Source organism: Myotis nattereri, assembly GCF_964212035.1.
Source record: "Myotis nattereri genome assembly, chromosome: 18".
Taxonomy (NCBI): Eukaryota; Metazoa; Chordata; class Mammalia; order Chiroptera; family Vespertilionidae; genus Myotis; species Myotis nattereri.
The window spans coordinates 17,196,217-17,212,191 of NC_138093.1; the positions used below are offsets into that span (position 1 = coordinate 17,196,217).

The 15,975-nt window shown below is 40.8% G+C and overlaps 1 protein-coding gene across 2 annotated transcripts in view; it reads left to right on the forward strand.

Annotated features, from left to right (window-relative positions):
• PRRX1 (paired related homeobox 1) overlaps window positions 1-15,975 on the forward strand; it is a 66,666-nt gene that overhangs the window by 38,086 nt on the left and 12,605 nt on the right. For both annotated transcript variants that reach the window (XM_081111895.1, XM_081111894.1), the window contains exon 2: window positions 15,660-15,835. In XM_081111895.1, the coding sequence (XP_080968021.1) occupies window positions 15,660-15,835 (176 nt within the window). The remainder of the gene's footprint in view (window positions 1-15,659; window positions 15,836-15,975) is intronic.

The window sequence follows — 15,975 nt, forward strand, 5'->3', positions numbered from 1 at the left end:
TTATCTAATAATGTCTTATTTCTATGCATAATGCTTTTAGAAAATCATCTTATTTGTGCCTCATAACAATCCTATAAGACAGTGGTTCTCAACCTGTGGGTCGCCAACCTGTGGGTCAAATGACGCTTTCACAGGGGTCACCTAAGACCATCGGAAAACACATATATAATTACATGATTAATCACTATTCTTTCATTATGTTCAATTTGTAACAATGAAAATACATCCTGCATATCAGATATTTACATGACAATTCATAACAGTAGCAAAATTACAGTTATGAAGTAGCAACGAAAATAATTTTATGGTTGGGAGTCAGCACAACATGAGGAACTGCATTAAAGGGTCAAGGCATTAGGAAGGTTGAGAACCACTGCTATAAGACATTTAGGAGTTTATTCATTTGTTAGTAAAGAAACTGGGGCTTAGGAAGGATATGTGAATTTGCTGACAGTGAGTAACAGAGATGGGACAGTCTCAGGGCTCTGTCTACTACCTAGTGTCATTCCCAATACATGCAGTCTCTCCCTCTGGATAGCTATTAAGACTGAAATATATAGAAAACAAAGTCAACAATATGGCCGTGTATAACAATGTGCTAAATTACATAAATCAAGCACCTGGGACAATTACAGTTATTAATTAATTAGAATAATTAATGTGATCTAGAGAAGTTGGGAAAAGTAAAATAAAATTTTAATTAAAAATAAAATGTGACTAAACATTGAATTCCCTGTACATTGAATTAGATAAATGTTGCTTTCCTTAGTTTTGCTAATCTGTATTAAATCATTAATACCTTTTTTGGGTTAAAATTGCAATGAGTGCTTTTTTTCCTTATGCCATAGACATTTGGAATATAAATGAAATAGCATATGTGAGGTGTTTTATGACCTTGGGAAAAAGGTACCATAGAAATGCAACCTCACAACCCTCAGAAGTTATGAACTCAATTACATTGTCTCTGGCTAATGGAATTCAGTTCCCTTCAGCTGCCCTGAGAATAAAGTAGAGAGCATAGGTTTCTAGTTCTTTCCCTGAGGTTCAAAAATCTGTAGGCTGTGGTTAACTTTTGGCTTGAAACCACAAAAAACACAGTCCACATATTCATCATGTCCAAAGGTTAAGTAGGGTACACAAGATGGAACTGATTTATTGGCCATTGGTCACTGCAGTCATTGTATAGGCCTGGATGCTAACTTGCCTTCTCCGCTGTGCTATATCCTTAAAGGAACCTCAAGAAGCAAGAGAGACTTTGGAAAGCTGGTGGCATATATCTTCCTGTCTCCTGTCCTGAGCCCCCATAAGGAATGATCTTGGAGAAACTCACCTTCGTGATGTCTTTGTTGAAACAAATGGCAGACAGATTTGCCCCAACAGATCTGCAGCCTGTGTCTAGTAGATATACACCAAACTTTTCCTAATCCTTAATACTAGATGTTCTCTCTTGCACTGGGAAATAAATTGTTTTTCTGGATGCTCTCCTTTTGCAGGAGGCAGCAACTTGGAATCTAACAAACAGGCCTAGATTCTGTTGTTACTGGATCCTCGGTAACATTATTTTTCCAGCTCCGACAAGAAGCTGCTTTTGTAGAGGGAGTCATAAAACTTACCAAGTGGCTTTGCCCTGGACTTTGAAACATATACTGCAATGGTTCCAAAGTCTCACATATTACTTGGGTCCTAGTGGGATGTATGAACTCTCAGAGTTTAAAAGAAGATCATTCTTAGTGATTCATCTTTAACGTCCTGCTTCTTTTTTTTTTCTTTGCCACTTTTCCTCCTCCATGTCTGCATTATGCTGCAATTTAAGACCCCACTGATATAGTACTTGTTTGAACCAACCAACACCACCTTGGGAATTGGCTTCCCTTGGAACATTACACTTTCTGCCTTAGTTTATTTAAATTTTAAACATCTGAAATATCTTTTTTAAATGCTTCTCTTTTTTTTGTTGTTTACAGCTGAGGCCAACTGGCACTGATATCACATGGGTTTTTGACTGGGAGTTCCTGCCTATAAACTGATATGTCAAAGTGAGTTACCAGATAGAGTTGGCATGAGACTAGGTAACGATGATATGTCCTAGCTCTTTTAGTGGGCTACACAGAAAGCCCAAACAAGTGAAATGTTTCCCAATGCCACAGGTTGGTCTTTTCCACTGTGGGCAGCCGGGTCTGCTTCTGGTTCTCATGTTTATAGCATTGTTACAGTTCAACCCAGGATTCTCTGAGCTGAGTTATGCGTACACCACAGAGACACACATCCGCACCCACCCACACACACATGCACACAGACATTTCAGGAGAAATATGTCCCCCATGTTTAAACGGTGGATTATTTTAAAATTCCAGGGTACTATAAAACAGTTTTTCATCTTTGCTCTCTTCTCCATTGTTTGAAATCTGAACCTGCTAAATCTGAACATTTTCTTTAAAAATATCTCAAAGAATATAAGCATCCATGCAATGTTGACATAATCCTGATATCCACAAAGACCATCAGTAATGTTATTTAAAACATCAAGAAAACTGCAGATTTGACTGCAGAAATGTGCATCCATGAAATTATATAATAGCTAGTTACTCCACTGTTAAATTCATATATTCCAAAATCAGAGATAATTAGTAAATAGATTATTATATTTTTTACTATATCCCTCTTAGAGTGCACAGATTTATTAATTGGTAAGTATTTGAAGAGGAATTTATAATTGAAAATCAGAAAGAGATACTAAAAACAGTTTAATACCATGCCCAATTTGACAGCCATAGAAAATAGAAACCCAGACTGGCAAAGTTATATTCTTAAAATCACATGACTGGGAAAGAAAAAAAAATCACATGACTTTTTAGGGCCAGAGTGAGAATCCAGGCTGTCTGACTTCTAATCCACTGGTTTATAAACACTGGATTGCTGAAAACATAGGAAAGGGCATAAAATCACTATTATGTAAATCTGATCTGTGGCCTATGACTAATTAGAAATAAACTTTGATATAAAAAATGCGTTTTCTCAAGTCAAGACGTAAACCATACTGACATCATATCAGTTGGTGAGCACCCAGGCTCTGTGGCCACCAAAGCTAGTGCCCTGTTGGCTTTGAGAAGAGCTGGAAATGGTGCTAAACCTGGACGTCTCCAGGAAATAAAATCATAATAATTCTCTAGCCAAGAAGATTTACCCCAAACTAATAGATCTGTAGTAGAGAAAGATGTTTAATAATGCTATAAAGGGTGGTTTGACTGCTACCCCTAGAAAATCCTAGTATGGAAATAACCACATGGAACAAAGTGAAGGACCCCAGTAAGGGTCTTTGAAATACATCTGAATAGTTACAAGGGGGCAGCTTTCCTTCTAGGTAACTCCCTCTTTGGTGAAATAAAATTTTTTAAACTGCAGCTTACTATGCCCCCACTTTTGTCCAAATCAGTTACCATTACACACACTTTAACCAACTTATGGCAACATTGTTATTATAAAATTTGATATCTAAAATATCTTCTTCTATCTATATACCTAATCCATAGATGATTCTTATGAGTCTCTGTGTTTGTAAAATCTTCTAGAGCAGTGGTTCTCAACCTTCCTAATGCCGCGACCCTTTAATACAGTTCCTCATGTTGTGGTGACACTCAATTTCATTGTTACAAGTTGAACATAATTAAAGCATAGTGATTAACAATATGTAATTATATGTGTGTTTTCCGATGGTCTTAGGCGACCCCTGTGAAAGGGTCATTCGACCCCCACTGAGTATTCCTAAGATACTTTGTTTTAAAGGTGCTGACTTCCAGTAGGTTAACCATGCCATCAAATGTTGTGCCATTTTAATTGGAGTTACAGAGGAACAGAGAAGAAATGAGAAGACGGCTGGCAAATGAAAGTCCTATTGATGGTTGGGGAGTGGTTGGATAGTGGAATTACACACTAGCTTGTCCCAGTTTGTTCTTCCTCCTGCTTTGACATGCTATCATCAAAGTCCTTTTTTGAAAGTAATTTTAAAAGTTGGAAAAATTTTAAAGTAGTGGACACCTGAGCAAAGATGCAAGAACACCTGTACTGACATTGAAGGCATGATAGAAACAGATGCCAAGGAAAAGAATGATTTAGGTGGTGACTAAAAAGTCATTGTTCTTAGCTTTGGTTAACTTTTCTAATTAAATCTTCTTTTTAATGAAGATTTAACTAGAACAGTAAACCAAACTTTTCCTCCATCCTGACTTCTTCCTGTTATGAGTTGAGCAGTATGAATTCTTCGTGCCAGCTTGCAGATGATGGGGAGTTGGAAGTGGTGGTCATGACATGAGTCACAGTGACACATAGATTACTCATAGGTTTCCACTCCCAGCAGACAGAATCGCCTAACAAGGAGGTCTTTAGGGCTGTTCAGCAACAGGGGACATGATTCAGTGGAATAAGATTATTCCACATGGATTTTGGGGTGTTTTGCCCAAAAACTTTTTTTCTCATGTGATTTTAGTGCATCATCTTCCTTACTAAACAGTCATATATCCCTGGAGAGGAAATCACCATATAATTAGGTTTAGGTGTGGTTGACAGGCAGTAATGTTCCTGTATGTTGGAGAAAGAATTAGCCAGGCATTTTTACCCATGCTTCTTTGCTGGTAAAAGGGGATAGAAGACACAGTGATTTGAAATGACTAATAGAAGAGGATACAACCTAAAGCTAAACATATATTTTTTTTGGAACAGAAATAACTATACTAGGTCACCTCTACATGGTCAGTAATTCCAAATGTGTCATCATTATCCAAGTCAAGGATGTACTGAGTGCTACTAAGATGAATGGGGTTCTCTTCCACATACTTTGCTCACCTGCCCTCAGGCTTACCTTTTCATTGGGGAGATAATTACTGATGCAAAATCATGCACAAGGAAGGTGCATGAAAGACCTGGGTAACACATGCTTCTGCAACTTTGACGGAGAGAGAATGCAGTTGAACTTTTAAAGAGAGAATGCAGTTGATCTTTATAACAGGGACACTTGTGTGCCAAGAATTTATTTACAGGAATGCATCCCTGAAAGGACTGCCGGGTTTGGTTGAGCATGAATTGAGCAGGGTGTGGGCAATAGGCATTTTCACCAAGCACAGTTAACATGTCTATTTTGCCATTCACAGAAAGGTACCTTAAGGCGGCCAGGCACTAATGTTAGATGCTGGATACTGCCGTTAACAAGTCAGAAAAGGCTCCTGCCCTCATGAAATGCATATTGTAGTGTGAGACAATATCAATAATTACCAATTTACATGTGTTACAAAGCAGATGGTTCTGCTGCTGGAAGGAGAATAATGAGGGAAAGGATACTTTTGGTTGTTGATCAGAGAAGGTGCCTGTGAAGAGCTGATCAGTAAACTGAGAGTTGGGGCAGGAGAAGGAGCCATCAATATAATGAGTCAGTGGATAGGGTGAGGACTACAATGTGTTGTTTGGCAAAAAGAGTCAAAGTAAAAGAAGATCAAGGCTGGTAGAAGAAAGCAAAGAAAGAGCAGATATTTCTATTTCTACTTAGTCAATTTAAAGGTTAGAATAACTTTTCTCTTGGAAATCTGTCTCTTAGAAACCTCTCTGGTTTCCTCCTGCTCTCAATTGTGCTTTTAGGTAAACTAATTTAAAATAAAGATTCATATTAATTTCAATTTGGAGACTTATCTGTGCAGAGTGCTCTGGGGCATGGAGGAATAGGTCAGTCACTTAAGCTTTCTCCAGGCATGGATAATTAGAGTACAGTTCTCATCTGATATATTTTCTAGCCAAAGGTCTTCTAGAACAAAGACAAAACCAAAACAAAGCAAAACCAAAAACATAGCAACAGAAGGGCATGATTCAGTCATTTTGTTAAACAAATAATTATTGAAAGTTCTCTGCTGAAAACATAAAAACAATCCTAAAAACCCAGATGCTGGATTTGAAAGAGATCTTAGTGCCCTAGCCCAACCTATAATTTTTGCCTGTGAGACCACTGTGGCCTAACATTGCAGATTTGGTCCATGATCCTTCTGAATGAGAACCTGAGCCTCCTGACTGCCAATCCAAACTTCTTTCCACATTTGTTTCACAATAGAATTTAGAGCAAAACTTACGAAAATGCTTATACCCCGTCATTACACTTTTAAAACCATGTGTCTTTTCTCTCTTTTCTTAAAAAAATATATTTTATTGATTTTTTACAGAGAGGAAGGGAGAGGGATAGAGAGTTAGAAACATTGATGAGAGAGAAACATTGATCAGCTGTCTTTTGCACACCCCCTACTGGGGATGTGCCGACAACCAAGGTATATGCCCTTGACTGGAATCGAACCCAGGACCCTTCAGTCCCCAGGCCGACGCTCTATCCACTGAGCCAAACTGATCAGGGCTCTTTTCTCTCTTAAAGCAAACCATTTGACAGACCAGAAGTTGAAACTCAGAGATGTTACAGGGTGATATATTCCTCAAAAAAAAATGTCCGGCTTTCAACCACAGTTGACGCTTTGGCTTTTCTTATTCTTGAAAGAGGATTTCAATTTCCTGTCACTTAAACATTATTTACAAATTACCAAGCTTCTTACACTGATCATTTTAGCACTTTTCTGTCCTCATTAGTTTGGTGTAGAAGATTGAAGGGGCTTTAATTTCCTCTCCAGCCCTCCTCATCTACTCCATACAGAATTTCCCTTGGCTCCACCTCTTCCTGTGATGAAAAGCTAACTCTCTGTTCCCTGTGGCTTTCTCTGCTATAGGCATCTTGTCCTTTTATGTTGAGATGAAGACATACAAGGAAGCACAAGTCATGCTTCTATTCTCAAGTGTTCAAATGCCTCATACTTGTCCTTATAGGCAAGTAAGAGAGTCCTGTTCTGTCACCACTGGCCTTCCAAAGCTGAGCTTACTCATTCATTACGCACATCTCCTTTGCTGCTATCTGCTTTCAGTTTTGTTTTTTTGTTTAAAAAATCTGTTCTTTATCAGATTTGTCTTTAGAACATTAACATTTATTACTTAAAAATGAATCATTAAAACAAAATGGCTTAGGGTGGTCACCTCCCATGAAGACACCAATCTCTACCGCTGATGTCAAGATTGATGTTATGTCTTGTAGGAAATGACAACAGCCTCACTACAAAGGGAAACCGCTACCAGAAGAAGGCAGCAGCACAGGGCTCATCTAGAGCTCTGTTTGTAATCTTAGTCAAACCCCAGGCACTTGCCAGGGGACCACACACCTGGAATACAACAAGTTTAGAGAGGTTTTAAAATCTCGGTCAGAAGGCACTCTTTTTCCCAGAACTTTGCCTTCCTGGGTTTCTTTGTATCCTGTTAGAATTTATCAAAGCACTCCGACATTTAGAAAAACCCCCTCACTGAGCAAATATTGAGTAATATGACCCAACTTTTGTGTTTTCAGACATGTGGCCACCAAATTAGTCAACCCAACGCAAATAGGCAGGGAAACCATTGAATTTTCATGGCCTGGTTTTAGCCCTTGGCCTTCTTTCTCTTTCCTGCCTTTTTTTTTAAAAAAAACCTTATTTCTCATGAGGTTACTTGTTAAAGGCACCAATTGCTTACCTGTTTTTGAGTGCTAGAATCTGCATGCTTTCTGAATGTTTCTTTTCAAAACCTAAATTGAGAAAGAAAAAATTGGCTTGTCAGAAAGCCAGGAATTGACTAGCAGCAGAAGTGTCCCAAATGGGGCTTTTTAGACAAACTTCTAGGCATAATTTCCATGTGCAATTTTCCATGTTTCAGTTCTTGATTTTTAAAGCTTTTTTTCATTGTTCAAACTCCCTAGATATCAATTATGCTCTCCATCCAATCTGTCATCTCAACATATTTGAAAGGTTGTTGTACTCTCTCCCCAGTTATGCTGTGATAGAAAGCTCAGTGAATAGTTAAACACCAGCAGAGGCAACAGAAAGACAAGGAGCGATGGACGTTGACGAGTCCCTGTCCAAGGGGAAATTGCAGCACATCTGACCAAATGCCTATGACGAGTCAGACTATCTGCCCGCTATGTGTTCATCGAAGTTGCAAATGACCCTAGTTCCATTTTATTGTTTCAAAAACGGAGGCTCAGAGAAGTGAAGTATCTTACCCAAGACCACACAGCTAGTAAGTAGCAGGGCCTATAGGAAAACACAGGTTTTCTGATTTCCAAACCGGTTAACTTTCCACTGCGCCTCCCCCAATTACGGTTTAGTTGAGTCTGATTAGAACATTCTCATTTTTCACTTTTTTTTTTTTTTTTTTACCTCCAGAAAGGAATTGAAAAGTGAGTCAATAAGTGATTCATCTATTGAGAAATTGGGAGAAGGTTACATGTCTAAAGCCAGAATTTGGTTATTATCAAAAAGGGAAGGTATTCTGTTCAGTAGCTCAACTCCTATAATAATAATCTCAATATATGAATATTTTATATCTGATTATTCATTTATATTTACTGAGCATTGCTAAGAGCTTTGATTAAATACAAACATCAACTTTGTACTCTCAGTCTAAAATAGATTCAGAGTCATATGGAACAAGCCAGCACGAGGGAAATGATCAATGTAGCCCCAGAAGGAAGTTAGGGCTCCAATAGAAGATTGCAGGAAAGGCTTGTTTTATGTGGTTGGGTGTCCTGGAGGTTTCTGAATCCTTTCAGAAAAATGTCTTAAGAGAGTTAAAGTGGAAAATGTGGTATGAACTGTGTTAACATTTTGGTTCTGTGGAACTTATTGGTCCTAGAGAGGTGGGAGGAAATGTGAGGTGAAGAAGTCAAACACAGTACCAATTGCAATATGCTATCTCTCACATTCTCCAGTGTTATCTGTTTTAGAGGAAGGTGGGCTATACTGAGAGAGCTCAACGGTGAGCTGTACCTACATCGTTAGCCGGAGCCACTGACTTACCTTTTTGGTCAAAACCATTTAAAATACTGTTATTTTACACTTTTAGAGCATGCTATTCTCCAAAGAAAATATGTTACCCAAATTACATTTAAGGTGTTTTAATGCTATTTTATAAGCTTTAGGACCAATACTTGACTAAAAATAAACCATGTCTAGGCCAAGTTGACAGTAAGAAGAAAAAAAATGCGTATCAAAGACTACCAGGTAACATTCAGGGTCTGGGGAGGTGATAATATATCCTGGGGTGACAACAGTCCCACAGCTAGGCATCTGTATAGGCAGAGGCCTGGCCCCCTTTGACAGATGCTAGGACTCATGGGTAGATGGTGCTGTTGAGAAGGCACGGATGTGCTGCTCATGTTGGCTTTGGTCATTGTGATGCACTAACCTTGGTCTACAATGCAGCAGTCAGCCCCGTTGGGCGACCCATGTGCCACTTACCGGGGCCCATATTAAAAGGATGCTGTCCTAACTGCAACTGGAACTCAGTGTAACCAAAGAAACGCAAGTGGATGCCGCAGCTCTATCGCGCGGCTTCTCATAGGGCTTGCAATAAAAGCTAAAACCGTTCTTAGTGGCTTTTGCAATTATTCCTCCCTTCAATTTTCTTAAGGTTACAGGGCCTGAACCACACAAATCCCATTAAAGTAAGTAGTTGTTGTGCAATGTAGGTCCTTTGAAAACATTCTTCCATGCCCATAAAATGATCAGCGGGCTGCTCTTTAGATCCGCTCGCCTGTCATGTTTTCAACCAAAAGGCAGGAGACGGGCTTTGATGTGGCCGTTGGTTTCTGCTACTGAAGCTGGCATTTTACCTTCTTGCATCAGAATGCTTCCCAAATTGACGGGACTTGGGCACACACAACACATTTCTCTTCGGATTTTAATCTTAAAATATGTTTTTGCTGTACCTTGAAATTACACTTGGCATCCCAATTTGGACCCTCCAAGGCTCCTCCCACACAACAGAGAGCAGAAGAGGGTCAGGGTCTCGGGGAGTTAACCCAAGCCCGGTGGTGAGAGCAAGGCCTTTGTGAGGAGGGAATCATGGCCTGCTGCCTGGTCCTCCGTCCTGAGGATGGCACTTCCCACCGCCTTCTCCACTGACTCTGGCAGCCCCATGTGGAGTCCAGAGTGAATTTCATGCTAGAACCAAGGTCAGAGCTAGTGCTCCCTTGAACTTGTGATCGAGTGCACCAGGGGCATCCTCCCTGGGACCTGGGGCTTCTTTCCTGGAGAAGTGCTTGGCACATATGCTAACATCCCGACCCTCTGAAAAGTAACTCTTTCTATGTGTGTTCCTATTTGCTTCAATCCATCCTTGACTGAGGACTGCTTTTCTATCGAGGAATAAAAATGAAGGGCCAATTCCTGCATTTGCAAAGGGATCCGAACCACCACAATTTCACCCATCTCTAGATCGGATGACTAACCTATTTGAAAAAGAAACATGGTAAGAGGTGTCTCCCACCCCCCAGGTACAATTATCCACAGAGAAAAGATCATGTTAGCCCAATTATTTGCTATGCATTGTTTAAAAAGAATAACTGGAATTCAGAAATCATTCAGATGAATCATCAAGATTCCAATTTTCTGGAACGGCTTCTATACCACAATACTGTCATAACTCCTTCACATTTTATTGTCATTTAACTTAGCTAGACGCCCTATTTCTTTTCTATAGGAATACCTGAGGTGACAAAACATTTACAAAGAACTGAACCATTATTTTAACCAAGTATTTGATTCTATACTCATATATATATATATATATATGAATTTAGAGAATGGACTTATCAGTGAAGTTTTATAGAGGAGGTAAGAATTAAGATGTGTTATAGCAAAGAGATTTTGAACTGGGTCCTAAAGTGAAAAAAAGTGCAAATGTGGGTGTGTGGAGAAGATGGGGCGTACTACTGTGATGAAATAACCTTGCACATATTTAATTGATGAAGCAAGGACCTACGGAGGCCACTGAAAAGGAAAATTCAAGAACATCTGGATCAAAGTAGCTATTCTAGATGAGAATGGTTGCATTTTTTAGCTTTTTTTATTTTTTATTTGGGTCAGGGCTTTTATTTTTTTTTAAGTGTATCTTTGTTGTTGAAAGTATTACGGATGTGTCCTATGTTTTCTTATTTTTTTTTTTAGCTTTCAAAAAAAAATTTTTAATAAATCTTTATTTATTGTTCAGATTATTACAGTTGTTTCTCTCCCCCCGCCCATAGCTCCCCTCCACCCAGTTCCCACCTCACCCTCTGCCCTTACCCGCCCCCTCCACTGTCCTCATCCATAGGTGTACGATTTTTGTCCAGTCTCTTCCCACACCCCCCACACCCCCTTCCCCCCCGAGAATTGTCAGTCCACTCCCTTTCTATGCCCCTGATTCTATTATATTCACCAGTTTACTCTGTTCATCAGATTTTTTATTCACTTGATTTTTTTAGATTCACTTGTTGATAGATATGTATTTGTTGTTCATCATTTTTATCTTTGCCTTTTTCTTCTTCCTCTTATGTTTTCAAGGGGGGAAGAAAGAGAATGGTTGCATTTTTTAATGGCTATTCTGATCAGAATGACATCATGTGATGCACATGGACCCTCTTTCTTAGACCCTCTTTATATAACTACTAGAGGCCCAATGCATGAAATTCCTGCAAGGGGCTTGGCCCTCACAGCCCTGGCTTCATCCGGAAGGTCATCCGGAAGGTCATTCGGAAGGTTGTTCAGCTGTCTGTTCTAATTAGCATATTACGCTTTTATTATCATAGATGATTGAGAACTTGTCTTCCCCATAAAATTTTCCCAGAATAGTGGTTTTTTTTATTTACATCCCTAACCTTCCCATGCTCCTCTCATGCACAGCATGCACTTGTCATCCGCTCTGGAGAATGGAGTAGCATTAGGAGTCCTGGCTTAGCCACAGCTGGCATTCTTATTTGGGGCAAGTCACATTATTCTTCTAGGTGTTATTCACCTCATCTATCAAATAATAGGGCTGAATTAGACTATTTCTCCGTTTTCATTTAGTGCTAATATTTTATGATTGCACCTAGTTAATGAGGTCATTTTGGCTTGTTTTTATTTGAAAGCTTGTTGATAACTTCATGCTTGCAACTAGTTGTCATCCATAATATACATAATCATCCATAAAACCTGTAAACACCTTTTTGAAGCATTATGATTTTGGTAAATATGCATCCATGTCCCCTTTGTTCATTCTGCAGCTCAGTGAATTCTACTCACTTCCAAATTCCAAGGAATGAGATGCTTCCTGATTAGATGTCAATATCCTTGAATACATATTTCAAAATCAACCTTCACTGTAGCTGTTTTCACAAGCAAGATGATCTTCCAGCAATGATAAAAACACATTGCTTTCTCTCTCTTATGTTCAGTCTAGAATCTGATGAGCTTATTGCAGGTCCTTCCAATGCTCCCATTCTTTCTTTTCTTTTTTTAAAATATGCTTTTATTGATTTTTAGAGAGAGGGGAAGGGAGAGAGATAGACAGAAACATTGATGAAAGAGGACCTCATCGATTGGCTACCTCCTGCACGCCCCCTACTGGAGATTGAGCTGGCAACCCAGGCATGTGCCCTGATAACCAGGAATCAAACCAGTGACCTGGTTGCTGGGTGGACACTCAACCAGTGAGCCACACCAGCTGAGCCAATGCCCTTATTCTTAAACCTCTACAGTGTTTACATTTCCTCTCACACTGCTGCCGAGACTGTGCTGGACCCTGTGCTTGCGTGTACATGGGGGAAAATGAGGGCTCGCACTTGGTGATTCGTGAGCAAAGACAGACGAGCCAAGGGCTGCCGCTCAAGCAGTCCCTGTTGCCCCCTCACTGTCTCTTTCTATTATCCACGCACTTCGAAGGACATTGGCCAGACCCAGACTCCCTGGACCCCTGTCATTCGTGTGTCTTTTCTCACCTTCGACATGATCTGGACTGGTGTTTTCATTTGTTAAAAACAACAAGAATGTTCGCTGGGAAACTTTTGCTGGAATGGTCTCAGGTCATCATAGCTATTTACTCTCTGTCAGAAACTCTAATTCTCCATTTCCCTGGCTCCCACGCCAGGGGAGCTGCTGGTGGTTGATGGCGGACAGTCAGTGGGATTTGAGTGAACAGTGGAAGATGACAAAGAACTACCAAGGATTCTGTAGTAGATTGTAGAACTAAGAACAAAACATAAAATACTCTTGTTAGCGATCACAGTTTGGCAGTCCAAGAAGAAACAAGCTTACACAACAGCACAAAGGGTTGAGACTTTGTGGTTATATAGGAGAAGCATTTTTTTTCTGAGGGAAGAAAACAAATCATGTCATTGGCTTAATAAAGGATTTCCTCTATATGATTAAAAAAAATAGCCTCTGGTCTGGCTGGTCTCAGTCTGGGGTAGGTATGGAGGCTGAGGATTTTTTGAAGGCTTCTGTTTCATGGGAACATAAAATGCAGGTTGTGGTGTTGTCATAAAGGCCTGGATGACCCAGAAAGACCTGAAGTATAGGACATATAGAACTTTAGACAAAGAAATTTGGGAAAGAGAATGGGAACACTAGGAATGACACAAAATATGCAAATAGGAAGAAGAATACAAATGCAATGCAATTAACTGCTCACAGGTGTTTGATCCTAGGTGCTTGCATTCTAGTGTTGACATTGTCGTAAATGAATTTTGCTCATAACTAAACAGTGGTATAACTGGGATGTTGGTTAGAGTATTCCAGACCTTGAGAGATCCCAGAAATCATGACCCTTAAATTGGTTCCATTCTCAAGATGCCACCGATCTGCTATTGAGTGTCACAGTGGTGACTTGGAAGCAGAGCTCCTGGTCAAGGTTCAACAATACCAGACGCCCAGCCAGTGTGGCTCAGTGGTTGAGTATCAATCTATGAACCAAGAGGTCATGGGTTTGATTCCCAGTCAGGGCACATGCTCAGGTTGCAGGCTTGATCCCCAGTAGGGGGTGTGCAGGAGGCAGCCAATCAATGATTCTCTCATCATTGATGTTTCTATCACTCTCACTTCCTCTCTAAAGTCAATAAAAATGTATTTTTTTAAAAAAAAACAATACCAGAGAGGTGGTGGACCTGACCAACCATGAAGTCAAGAGAATGACTACCAGGGCTTCCTACCCCGAAGAAAGTGGTTGAGATCATACAGGTGGTTGTTTTTTCTACAGAACAGTGTGTAAAGACAAGAAAAGTCTGCCATTTCCCCTGAAAACAAACTCAACAAGCTATATCTAGATACTTTAAGAAATGTGCCTTCTCTCTTCTAAGTTCCAAGGGCATTGCTGACAAGGCAGCCTGCATGAGGAAGAGATCTCTGATTAGAAGGACTTAGAAGCCTCAGTTGTTAGGCACTGAGAGACCTGGGCGAGGAGCTCCTGGATTTGAGCTACACTTTGAATGTGCACCCACATCTAGAACATTCCTAGATTTGTAATAAGGATAATATTAGAGCTCAGGTAGGTGTCATTAGGACATGATAATTGGAGCTAGTAGTCTTCTTGAGTGTGTTGTATACATACGGTCAGAGAAGATCAGGAGACTTTACATGTTGGAAAAATAGTTAAGAGCTCCTTCCTGTGGAATGTGAAGCAAGTAGCCAAGCTCTCCTCTCTCTCCATCCTCTCTTACCCTCATAATTCTCTTTGGGCCAATCTCTTTGAGGACAGAGAGCTTTTGGATGTGGATGTCCAGTTCATCAGGCCAGGCATGGGACTTCGGCCTCAGCAGCTCATGCTGTAGGTCTCTGCTACACAGATTTGGCAGTGGCGTGGGCCTCGGGTGACGGCTCGATGGGGTGTTAGCACAGCTGGTTTTCCACTCAGTACACACATCCATCATTCCTGGGCTGAGCAGTGGCGGCAAGACAGGAGCACACGACTCTCTGCCTACTGTAGACGGCTGGGTGATCAGCTTGCTAGTATACTTTTGGGGGAACTCAGAGGAAACCAAGGAGGGAATTGGACAGTGAAAACTTGGGGTCATGTTTCTCCAAAGGACCGTAAGGTCTTCAGACCCTAGACCTCAATTTGGGGGTGAAACTGTAAGAGATCTTTTCGTGCTGTTCCCTGTTCTTAAGTTATCACAGGGTGACAGGGCAAGTCCCGGGCCCCTGTCAGCTTAGGTGGACGGTGCTGTGAGCATTAGTTCTGCTCTAGGCTGAGGCCTTAGCCACGACACGGAGCCTTGAGCAAATGCAATTAGGAATCACTGGCTGTTTCTAGGAGAACATACGGTAAAACAGAAACCTCTTAATCAGTTTACTGCATGTGTGATTAGGTGGGTATGTTGAGGAGAGAGAACAAGGGGATAGCTGGTCTCCTTGGTTGTGAAACTATCTGAATGAACACAATATTGTCTAATATAAATAAGGTCCAAAGCCATCTACTCTTCCTCCCCCAGCTCTAGAGAAGTCTAGAGAACATGGACAATAGTAAAGTTTTCCTATAGCCTCTTTGACAAACAGGCTTCACGGAACATGCAAGAAGTATCCCTGTGACAGCTCAGGTCTGGTCTCAGATTTCAAAGCAGCAACCAAGCATCAGACCGGCTGGGGTTCTGGGCACAGGACGTTAATGAGCACCTATGGGTGGCATTTGGCTCTAGCACCCTGGTAAAGCAGTGAGCAAAGGAAACAATATCTCACTGTAAAGACACAGAGAGGAAGTATAAAGGGGGGACCCCATTCCTCCTCAACATGACTTTCGCTTCTTATCATCAATGTCTTCCATTCCAGATGATCAGCTGAACTCAGAGGAAAAGAAAAAGAGAAAGCAGCGGAGGAACCGGACCACCTTCAACAGCAGCCAGCTGCAGGCTCTGGAGCGCGTCTTTGAGCGGACCCACTACCCCGATGCTTTTGTGCGAGAAGACCTTGCCCGCCGGGTGAACCTCACTGAAGCCAGAGTGCAGGTAAGCCCAGCCCTCCCCTCTCAGAGCACGTCCGTGAAGACTGCCTAACCCACAGTATCGGAAAGTGCCACTTTTACGGTGCTGATCTCAATTTTACATAAAGAAACCTGGTCAGAGCGATGCTGGAAATAGGAGGGGGA